Genomic DNA, 11,386 nt, shown 5'->3' with positions numbered 1-11,386 from the left:
TAGTCGGCTGAGGAGTCGGTGGCAGTGACCCTAGCCGACAGCCGTGCACCTCCCGTCGCGACAGTTCACCCACACCCCTCACGAGCTAAAGAAGAATTTGGATCAAACCCTTGAAGAAAGGGTCACGTCTGAATTGTTTATTTCCATGTCAATACTAAGAATTTCGTCACACTCTTGTCGGGTTTCTTGACCAAAAGGCTTCCTTTTCTAAGAATTTTCGCAATAGAATTCAATTTTTATTAACTGCTTCCTTTTGAAAATTTATTTATAGCCTGTGGGCTACTTACTCTATGACTTATCGTGAGTTCTGGGTAATAGGACAGATTTTGATGTTTTAGATAAAAAATGCGTGTACTATCTTATATAAACGATCATATGTGTATAATGTTTTAAGCACATCATGTAGATTTGTCGATGTTATCTGAGATGATAATCAATTGTTATCAGCAATCGTGCCCAAACTCCGTACAGAACTTATCGAGTGGCGATGAGTTTTTCCGGGAAATACATTAACCGTATACTATTCTAAGTTATTGCACGTAATTAGTATCAAATAAAGTAGATTTTCTTATAAATTACAAATATCACAGATTTGCTTTAAAATTTTTGTTTCTGATTAATAAGACTTTGTACTTTCAAACATTGTTTTTCTGACCGACTATAAACATAAAGTTTTTTATTTCACCATAATACATGTTTTATTGATGAAGGTTTTTTTCGGTCACAAAAAAAAACTACATAATATCAAAAAATCAATGTTTCTAACCAGTATCAAATTGAATATAATATATATTTTGACTATTTAACTATCTAGAAATTATTTTATTAGATAAAAAAAATGTTATTTTTATCAATATACATAGTTTTTTTTAACGTTCGGACTTTTATGAAAACTTTATTTAATAATTAGTTGCCAGCATTATAAAATAATGTCTATTGAAATTGCACTGAAAAACTTAACACAATATAATGAATCAAATTTAAAATGTGTATAAACTATTCAAGGGAAGAAATAAAATAACTAGTACGGAGCGAATTATGTAAGGAGTATTTAATTTAAGATTACGTATACAGAGCACTGGTAACCGCGGAAATTACGAAGTGTGTGAAGGTTGAAGAATTGTTTACTATACTTGCACATATTAAATGAGCTAGCGAGTGCGTAGAACAAATTACACCGAGTTACCAACGACGCTTAGGTCCGATACATTTCAAGGTAATTTATTACAAGGAAAAATTATTTACGGTATTATTAATAGACATTTGCTATTAATGGATGTTAACGATAATAAGGGAGACAAATAGTTAAACGGACGATGTATATAAAGCGAAGTGTAGCTAAAGATCATTGCACCTAACAGGTCACAGCATAAGGTTAAAGTTGAGGTCGTAGTTGCAGGCAGCGTGGCAGTGTGCTGGGCGGGCGGCAGGCGGTGCAGAGCTGGGAGGGCGAGGGCGCGCGGGGAAACTGCAGATTCACTTTCGTCCGTCCGCGAGCGCGCCATGCCAGTGAGAGAAAGTTAGCCGCGTTGAGCGAACGACTCCCGCTACAGGAGCGGCGCGAGGCCGCTACAACACACGCGACACACCGCTCTTGTAAACATTCATGTACATACCTGACTGGCAACTTGTTCGTGTATTATAAAATTGTTGTGAACTCAGTTTAGATACTATCACTATCGGTTGTAGACTTTCGTATAAAAATTAAGAAATATTTGCTATCTAAAACTATGCAGTGCTATAAACTGTCGCCGAAGCGAGAGCCCTCGGAGCATGTTTATGAGTTGGAGATGATAGGTGGTAGACGGCTTGAGCTGCCAGCGCCTCCTGGCAAGGAGTTCCGAGCCCCGTGCCTGCTGCCGGCGCCGGCGCCTCCTCCTCCTCCGACGCACTCTGTGATCCAGTGCATGCGGCCACCTCCGCCACCGCCGCCACCACCTCGTCTCCACAAACCAACACCGTTCGAGGAACCCTCCAGCTCCATTCCAGACTTAGGTTCGTTGACTATTTCCACATACTTCTATGATATTTCGTAATTTTAATAACATAAATATGTATTATAATTTTTAAGACCTTACAGAAGTCACACGACTATTCCGATTTAAATATATCGTAGCTATAGGTTTTTTATTACTCGTAAATTGTAAAATCCACTATTTTATAATAAAAAACTGGTCAAGCGCGTGTCGGAGTCCTGCACTAAGGAATCGCTAATTTCAGCATTTTTCTCGATTTTTATTTTTATCTTGCACATAATATATTTGTACCTTTGTTAATTTAAAATATCATGACTGTTTAATATTAGAAACTACCGAAGAGGTAGTGATAAACTTGGAAAAGTGATAAAATGCGGTGTATTCTAACATATCGTTTTGATGCCTTGGTTAAAAAATTGATTATAACTGATAATAATAAGTTTCTAAACTTTTAGAAAAAAATATTTTAATAAACTAAAGATTCACCCAAGTTCAAAATTATTAGAATATTCAATTAAACATTTATAAGTATTTACGTCTAAATATACCTCGAACACTCAAATTTATAAATAGCTTCTAACACGACTGTATATGTTAAATTGCCATGATAACCCATCATCTCTCATCACCTTGACCATCACCAGTTCGTACTTCCTGTTACGTTAAATCGTAACACTTCTATACAACTTACATATCTTCCGGGTGATGACGACTGATGAAGGTTATATTACAATTACGTATTAAATACATACAGTTGATAAATGTATATAGGAATGTAAACAAAACATTATTATAATTGTGGTATCACTGATAGTGACGTCACAATCGGCCCGATAGATATATATTTTTTAATGATACGATCAAGGTCATTTTATGTTTCAAGGTGATACGATTATAGATAATAAAGTAATAATATCAAGGGTTCCGAATTTAATATGTAAATAATAATAAATTTAACGATAAAATGTAGATCTTATACTTTCCTATTCGTTTTTTAGGAGCGTCCTTATTAATACATAATTTATTTGTTGTAGAACTAGTATTCATAAAACGTGAGCAAGTCTTATCAACCATAACTAAGTCACACAATACAAATAAGTCAAGGACGTTAGGGGCCAATTTCGCGGGTCCAAATGTAACGTAAAATAATATACTACGATTGGATGTCGTTATTTTTGAAAAGACAAAGGTATAGTTACATAACGCCTATTCTATTGGATTTCATTCCAAAGCTGTTTTATTTTAATATAACATTGTTTGTTGTCATAATAGTTGAGTATTTGTTTAAAGAATTGAGTCACCGACGCGGACTCCAAACATGACCTAGTCAATAAGTAAGGGCAAAGACGACTTGATATCATCGTAACATAAGATTGAATAAATTGTAGCTAAAAGGAAAATCTATTTACAATCAGGAACAGAAACTTATTTAAATATATATTTCCCTTGTTTTATTAGATTCCGATAGCTAATGTAACAAATAAATCATAGTCAATTTAAAAATAAACGATTCTGATGTATTTCTCTTTTTAATCAATTTTATCGCAAAATTCTTGAAAATGACATTACCTTTAATACTTAATTAATTATTAATGCGGAGGTCTTCAATTTTTTTTTGCTAATGCAATAGTGAAGATTAATAATCATAAATTTTTTATTATGTATGTATGTGTGTATGTGTGTATGTGTGTATGTGTGTATGTATGTATATTTTATTTATCCTTCTCTATGAACATTGGATATCAATTTCGCAAAAAAATTATCAATAAGCTTTTATTTCTGTTCGGATATATATAGGAGACGCATAAAAATACCTATACGAAACGTTTGTTTATAAGTTGTATGCCTTAGTTATTGGCGCGTATGAAAAATGATTATGCAAACAGAATTTTCGCCAATGGAAGATTAAATAAATATCGCAAGGTTAGAGCGACGAACGCGTGGTGACGGCGCGTCATTCGGTGCCATTAAGGTCACTGTGACATTGGTCCAACGCCACTGACAAAATAATACCCGCTATCTTATCTGCCAATGTCAGATGTGCGGGCGCAGGTGAAGATCCTGCACCCTTATTGTTTTGGATGTCCCAACTATATTAATTAAACTATACAAAAACAATTAAACAGTCTTCTTATCTAACGCATAAATGCGAAATGCCAGCTATCGAATCGAGACGCGTATTTGATAACTTTATTAGCCATTTAGTAGGAAGTGTTTATTGTAATTTACTTACATAGCAAAAACCGTGTACATAATACGTTATCATGGTAACCTTCTGTGAGAGCAAATTACTTCCTGGTGATATATAGATATGAATCTGTGAACAGCGTTTTGAAAATTGATGTTATTTAGATAGCAAAAATATGTAATTATAATTTTGTTTTATGTCATATGTAAAAAGATATTATTTTTCCCTATTATAGTGGTATGGCAACATCATAAGAAGTATTCATAATTATAGGTTCGTTCAACGAGAATCGAAATAAAATTAAAAAATTAAATCCTTAACTTTGAATGCACCCTTATCTAGATATTAGAGTGCCGAATCAAAAGTTAGCGTTATATTTTAAAATTTCATATTGTTATCGTCCTTTTAAAATAAATTTATACAATCGAGTCGTAAAATTGAACAGTTACAAATAACTATAACGAAATCTTAATCCAACTGTGAGCTTAGTAACAAATTTTCAATGAATTAGGGTCTTAATATGAAAAGGTCTCGAAATCGTTAACCCTTCGGAAGTTTGAGGGACAGAATATGATAGATATTCATAACAAATTCATATAATGTATAGAATTGAACAATGTATGTATTTGTTTTACTATATATGTATTTATATAAAATATTTACAGAACATATAACGCTTATAAATGATTGAACACACAGGGAAGTGTCGTCGCAACCTTGTCAGAGGTTACACTAACTGTACAAAGATTGCTCAATAAACAAGAAATATAATTAATTGTTATTTTGTTATATATTTTATATTCTCTCATTCTCGAACCCGCCTCCGATTTCGGCCTTCACTTTGATAACCACCCCTCGTTAATTTGACCGAGCGCAGGTCATGGCCGCTGTTTAAATAATAATTGACATTGAAACAAAACGTTATATATATAAAGAAAATATCTAGTAAGGTATTAAGTTCGTTTAGGTTCTTGATAATGTTTTTATGTATAAAAAATATTAATAAATTATTGACATTATGTTAACTGTCTTTAATGTTGTATTCGAAATGTTTAAGAATTTTGTTAAAAATTTAATCGTGTTATATAATAAGGGTAATACTTTTCAGTAAAAATATGTATATTAGGTAATATTTATCAATATTATGGTAAAGAATTTACTAAATATTTGATTCTTTAAAAAACACTGAGCTGCGACCTTGAGGTTGTTAAAAAGTTGTATCTTTGTAAGTCTTATATTTAGATTGGCGCATCCGTCACTGATGCGAATAGGTAACTCAAAGCCAAATAGAATATTCCGATGGTATATAGGAAGCGAAATTAACCCGACACAGTACAAGGACATGATACAATTGTAACCAACTACATACTCAACTAGTGACGATTAGCTGATGACGTGTGTGTCAAAATGTTCTAGAATATTCACAGCGTATAAAACACAGGCGACCTCTTTATAAAAACTATTTTGAAAACAATAGTTTAATTTAGGTATATATCAAACATATTTTAATAAATAACGTTTTTTAATGTATTATATTTATTGTCATTCGCATATATAAATATTGAATGTATGCAATTAATGCAACTTATATGATAAATTTAAATTTCATTCTTTTTATTAAATACATTTTATTTATTTGATGATATTTCAATAACGTAGACGTAAAAGAAATGTTCTGGGATAAAACAAAATACAATGGTCCTAAATCATAAAATATATACTTTAATTTTCTGAACGTAAAATATATTTAATTTGTCTTTTTTTTGTAATATTTATGATTCAAGACGTTAATGTCGCTTATGTTAATATTCGCTTTGCTTCATATAGCTAAAGTATATTAATCTGGCGACTGAATGGATTCGATTGTAACATAAAATACTGTTTTTCCTTTGCATCCGTGCGATTGCTGTTGCTGTTTTACCGAAGGTCATTGATAAGAAATCTCCTACATCACAAACTGCATGCAATTCACTTAAATCCGAGCCTTGCTTTATGGCAATTTGAAAATAGAATGTAATAATGAAACAGATCATAAACCTGAACATAAATACAGATTAATAAATTCTTCAAAATTAGTTCAATAATCAAAATATTTGTGCTCATAATTGTAATTGCAATGTATGGATGGACTTGAAGAGAATCAATAATCGTAGTATCAGCTTCAGGCGTGTAGGAAGATGAAGTCGATCTCAGTCCGGACCCACGCACTCTGCGCGCGTTGCCATGGTCACGGTCGATCAATACAGGATGCACCCGGAACACTAGAATATTCGACAACTTTTCAAGACTATTATAGAAAACTTTCTGTTGAAATCTCATATGAACTTTATTTATTAACCGTTAAAAACCTTTATAACTCGCTACGATACTTCTATTGGTAGTTATTTCGTACTTTAATGATACCGCTATTTATTTTTGAGCGTCCGTACGTTGACTTCTCTGTTCGAACTGAAACGAAGAAATCTCTTTGATTGTATGGTCTTGTGTACGAAGAAAACACCGTTATATATTTTTAAAATAAAACTTAACCATTAGTCCACTGGAAAATAGTTGCACTACTATTAAAGGCATTTATTTTTATCATTTAAAATCTGTACTTATAATCCGCAGGACCGTATTTATTTGAAGTCATAAAGATAATTTAATTATACCTCACATGTTTATTGAGAATGAACTCTGCAATTTGTGAATGATCTTGTCCGACCTTCGCAAAGATAAAAAAAAATAAAGTCACGTACTAAATGCATCAACGTTAAACAAATTGCTTCATTATGCATATAAGTTTGAGGAGTGCATTGTTCATAACATTTATTTTGAGAACAGTAACTGTCCTTTAGACGAAGTCATTAAAAAACCTTTACAGGACAAATGAAGGGTTGTCTGTTAAGCGAACCTTCGTTACCAGGACAATAGAAAGTGCGAGGTGGTAGTGCGGCAAGCGTCAAGTGACGCCCTCGTCCCTGCTACGTCATACAGTACGATACTTATCTTCGGGTCATTGCACAGACGTCTAATGTCAGACGTTTTAAAATCACAAAACAAATTATAAAGATATTTTAACTTCGTACGTTGAAATGTTTTGTTCTCTTGTAATAAATTATGACTTGAATAACTGACTATAACTTCAGGATTTATTTTCTTCTAATGAACGATATCTTTTTATATTGTGATATAACCTAAGTTTAAATAAAATGACAGAACAAAGTATGCATCGAATTGAAAATGGGCAACTATAAATACAGATGCACTGCGAACAGCGACGTCACAACTAAAGAACACGTGCATAATATATAGCTCTCCCTTTTACACCCGCACGCAATTCACACTCAACTGCATACAAATGCACCTCCACATATTCTTGGCGCGTTTATCTCCTCATCACTTCGGTTCTCCTGGTAACATATAGCGATATTAACAAATGTTTTCATTATTTATTTATTAAATACACGGGCCAACCCACAACCATTTCAGTTTGTAACTTCTAAAATGGTTTTTAAGTTAAGGAAAAAGCTTTACTAAAAAAAATTTGTTGCGTTTGAAAAAAGATTTCATTTCAACCAACCATTTTTTGAAAAGCAAACTTTCTAAATTGTTAATTCCAAAAAAAAAAAATGTTCTTGCTAATTAATTTATATTTTATTGTTGAAAAGTGTATTAACGTAATTTTAGTTGTAGTCGTTTTTCTCATAATGCACTTCGGTGCAACCAAGTACTAGGCTAACATAAATGTAAAGATATGGACATGCACATTTGTTGCTCTGTGCAGACGAATGAATTTTAACCACAGGATATATCGTTATCTGTCAATTATGATAAATACAAGATTGATGGAGGTATGTTAGTAAATATTATAATAATAATCACATATTATAAATAAATAAAGTTTTTTTAAGTGTTGTCATACCCATACAAGAAAAGATTGACGTAATAAGTTCCATAATTAAATCTTAAATGGGGCGAACTTTACATGCTGGAAGCTAGTTTTTGAAAAACCTTTAAACGTTTTTAAAACGAAAATGTAAAGTCAACCTTGAGCAGAGCACCTTTCAAATATAAATGGATGTTTTAAAAACCGATCACATCGAAATGAGCACAAAGCAACAATGCACGAAACTCAATTTGATTAAGATCATAACACTGTCACATTAATAATATTTACTTTATTCGTATCAATATAACAAAGCTATTGTATTTCAACGTGGGAAAGGCAAGCTTAATGACATATCATCTTTATTATAAGCGTAATGTAATGTAGAGATGTAGTAATTATGACATCGGTTTGAAAGCAAAATAATCTTTCGCTTTTACTTGATTAGGAACGCACGCAGTGTCTACTGGTTATGTGTGCGTCGGATGCGTTGTTGCTTTCTAAGCAGTGAAGGTGATGCACGTAGCGATTGTAGTTCAAGTTTAGTGCGCTAGCGCAGCGTTGCACATCTAACGTCCTACGAGGGCAACGAACGCACGCAGCTGCCCGGGAAATATATCCCGTCCTGACTATTTCAGAGCGCACTTGCTTAGATAGCCGTCAACTCGCTTCGCCTAGTCGTAACGTGAGATGGGGAAAAAAAATACAGCCATCGGTTATAAAACAAACGATGTATTTAGCGTAGATACTAGAAATGTACTTATAAAAATTAATTGAATTTTTATACACTAAATTTTAATTAATAACCATCCGTGTATCAGTTGTATGTATGTTCGACTACTGAAAGAAATGAAAGTCTTAATATAAAACAAATATTTTGTTGCAAGAAATATTATGAATATTTCACTGGTATTAAGAACGATATATTTAATCCCACCTATTAATAGAAATAATGAAAATGCAATTAATATTGTGTATTAGGTAAGTATATAGAGTGCGGCCCAGTGAGCGAAGTTCAACGGGGCAATGCACTTTAGATGCGAATCTAATGCGCTCGCGTCGAAAGTGAATCATGTTTGTACTCTCACCGAGAGAACAGATTTCAAATAACTCTATTATATTTAACGACTCGGTATTCATTTGGAAATGTGTTAGTGAAATCTAATAACTTTTATTTTTATATTATATTACGATCGATGACAATAACAATTAAAAAATATAATAATATCGGATTTGGATGAATGAATGAAGATGCGAAATCAAAAATACATTTTTTATATAGTTGTATATTTATAAAGTATGAATATTGTGTTCTCTTCAAAGGTAAATAAAAATTTGAAACGTATTTTGAAGATGTCAACTGTAGTTACAAAGTATAGATAGGTCAGAGTGAAGACAAATAGGTAAATCTATCGGAACTTTTCGAAAATTTATGCAATGTAACGTATTCTTAATTAATTAATTATAATTTAACATTCTACATATAACGCTAACATCACCGATTAAATTTATTTTGGGACATCATGACATGGTAACATTTCTATCACCAACAGACACCGACGTACCAACATCTCAACAATAATAATTCTTATTAAAATTAATAAGGTAACCTACAAACGAGTTATATAAACATTCTATTGAACCTTATATGGTTGGTTAGCATGCTATAAAAGTATAAAAGTGGCATGAACCCAGTTGACTGGGCTGGGAATGTAGTGATAGAAAAAAAACTGCAATGTTAGAATCTAAGCGAGCTGGGTGCAGTGGCCGGGACAGTGACCCGAGCTGGTAGTGCCTTGAGCTCTCGTAGGGCCTCTACGTGATGTCTACGTGTCTAGTTGGAATTGACTATTTTTAATGTAGTGGCAACCATTACCAATACCTTGTACGTTGCTTGTGAAGACAATGAATGAATTTAAATATTCCTAATTTATCTTAATATTATTTTAGTCAGATATCTTTTAGTTAAAATCGCGAACACTTATCCCATATCACCCTCTTGGGAGAGCCCATGACGTGTTCACAGATCAATAACGGCGGGAATCCCTTCTAAGTATCTCGGAATAGCAATGACTCATAGTTGCATTGACAAAAATGCCCTCGCCAATTTTATATTCTATTACTTGGCTATACTTAAAAGAAAATGAATCATGAAGTAATTTTAGTTAAAATGTATAAAAATATAATACGAGAGCTTAAAATAACACTTGAGAAATGTTTGTTCCTAAAATGCAAATTTACAAAGCATTGACCGCGGTCACGACTTACATATTCTAACTCACAGTTATAGTATATGAATGTTTTAAGATTAAAAGATGTCGTATAGAAAAAACAATAATAAATTTCTATAACCAAACATTATGTAGTAATTCTTAATAACCTTTACCGAAATGCCCTGATTAAACCAAAAGGAGAAATAGAATTTTAGCTGTAAATCCAACAATAAATTTCGTTTTTAGTGTTCATTTCGAAAACATATGTAAATTCGTCTGAATACAAAGTTATATTGATTCTGATTATGTGATGGGATAGCAGTTTTTGATGTTAGAGTTCGCATACTAAATGAAGACTAAGAAAGATCTCGACCCGCCTGCGGACGACGACCCGAGTTACGTTGACCTCCACTGCAACTAATATGACTTAGTTAACTTAACTTGAAACTGAGCAGTGACTGAACGCCCTCGAGATATCTTCGAGGTACGATTCATCTCATGTAACAAAAGTGTACTAACAGAACGGTTGAAATAGGTGAAAAATTAAAACGAATTCTAGCACGAAACACGTAAAAAAACAATGTAATATTTTTCATTGGAACTCAATATGTATTTTTTATGTTTTATACAATGTCCCACCATGGACGCCACAAGAATAAAAATAAAATTCCTCTGCTAAACTAGTATATACTGTATGAATTATTTACATTCCTGTTCCTCGGCACCTTGATGAGGCTGTGTTTTCTATTCAATAAACAAGTCAATGGAACATAACGACTCCACTGACGTTTCAGTATCGTATGCGGTGAGCTTTTTTATCAATAGCGTGAGAAGGATAAGGGAGCATGATAGTTAGTATGCGAATTGAAATCTCAGTCGCTCGTCCTTATTTTTCAATATGTGTGCAAGCGGGATGGGGAGTTTAGTATCTGTATAATGAGAAGCTAAAGTCGTAATAGGGAGTGAGCCAGAGTCGACGGCCGCTACCAAGGCCCGCGCGGTCAGGGACGATGTTTCTAAGTCTATTGCCATTACCATTCCAACGTCTTAGATTAACATTTGTATCTATAGATACATTTTCGTGACAGAGAAACATTTATTTTATTTATAAAGTTTACATTACCAGTTTAAATTTACATTT

The 11,386-nt window shown here is 32.9% G+C and overlaps 1 protein-coding gene across 1 annotated transcript in view; it reads left to right on the top strand.

Annotated features, from left to right (window-relative positions):
- The first annotated feature begins 1,517 nt into the window (after positions 1 to 1,517).
- Positions 1,518 to 11,386, top strand: part of LOC116767190 (ecdysone-inducible protein E75) — a 62,573-nt gene continuing 52,704 nt past the window's right edge. The window contains 1 exon segment of the mRNA XM_032657387.2: positions 1,518 to 1,995. Coding sequence (XP_032513278.2) covers positions 1,731 to 1,995 — 265 coding nt within the window. The 5' untranslated portion in view covers positions 1,518 to 1,730.

Source organism: Danaus plexippus (genome assembly GCF_018135715.1).
Source record: "Danaus plexippus chromosome 9 unlocalized genomic scaffold, MEX_DaPlex mxdp_24, whole genome shotgun sequence".
Taxonomy (NCBI): Eukaryota; Metazoa; Arthropoda; class Insecta; order Lepidoptera; family Nymphalidae; genus Danaus; species Danaus plexippus.
Note: the sequence above shows the minus strand (reverse complement) of the source record. Positions and strands in the feature narration are given on the sequence as shown.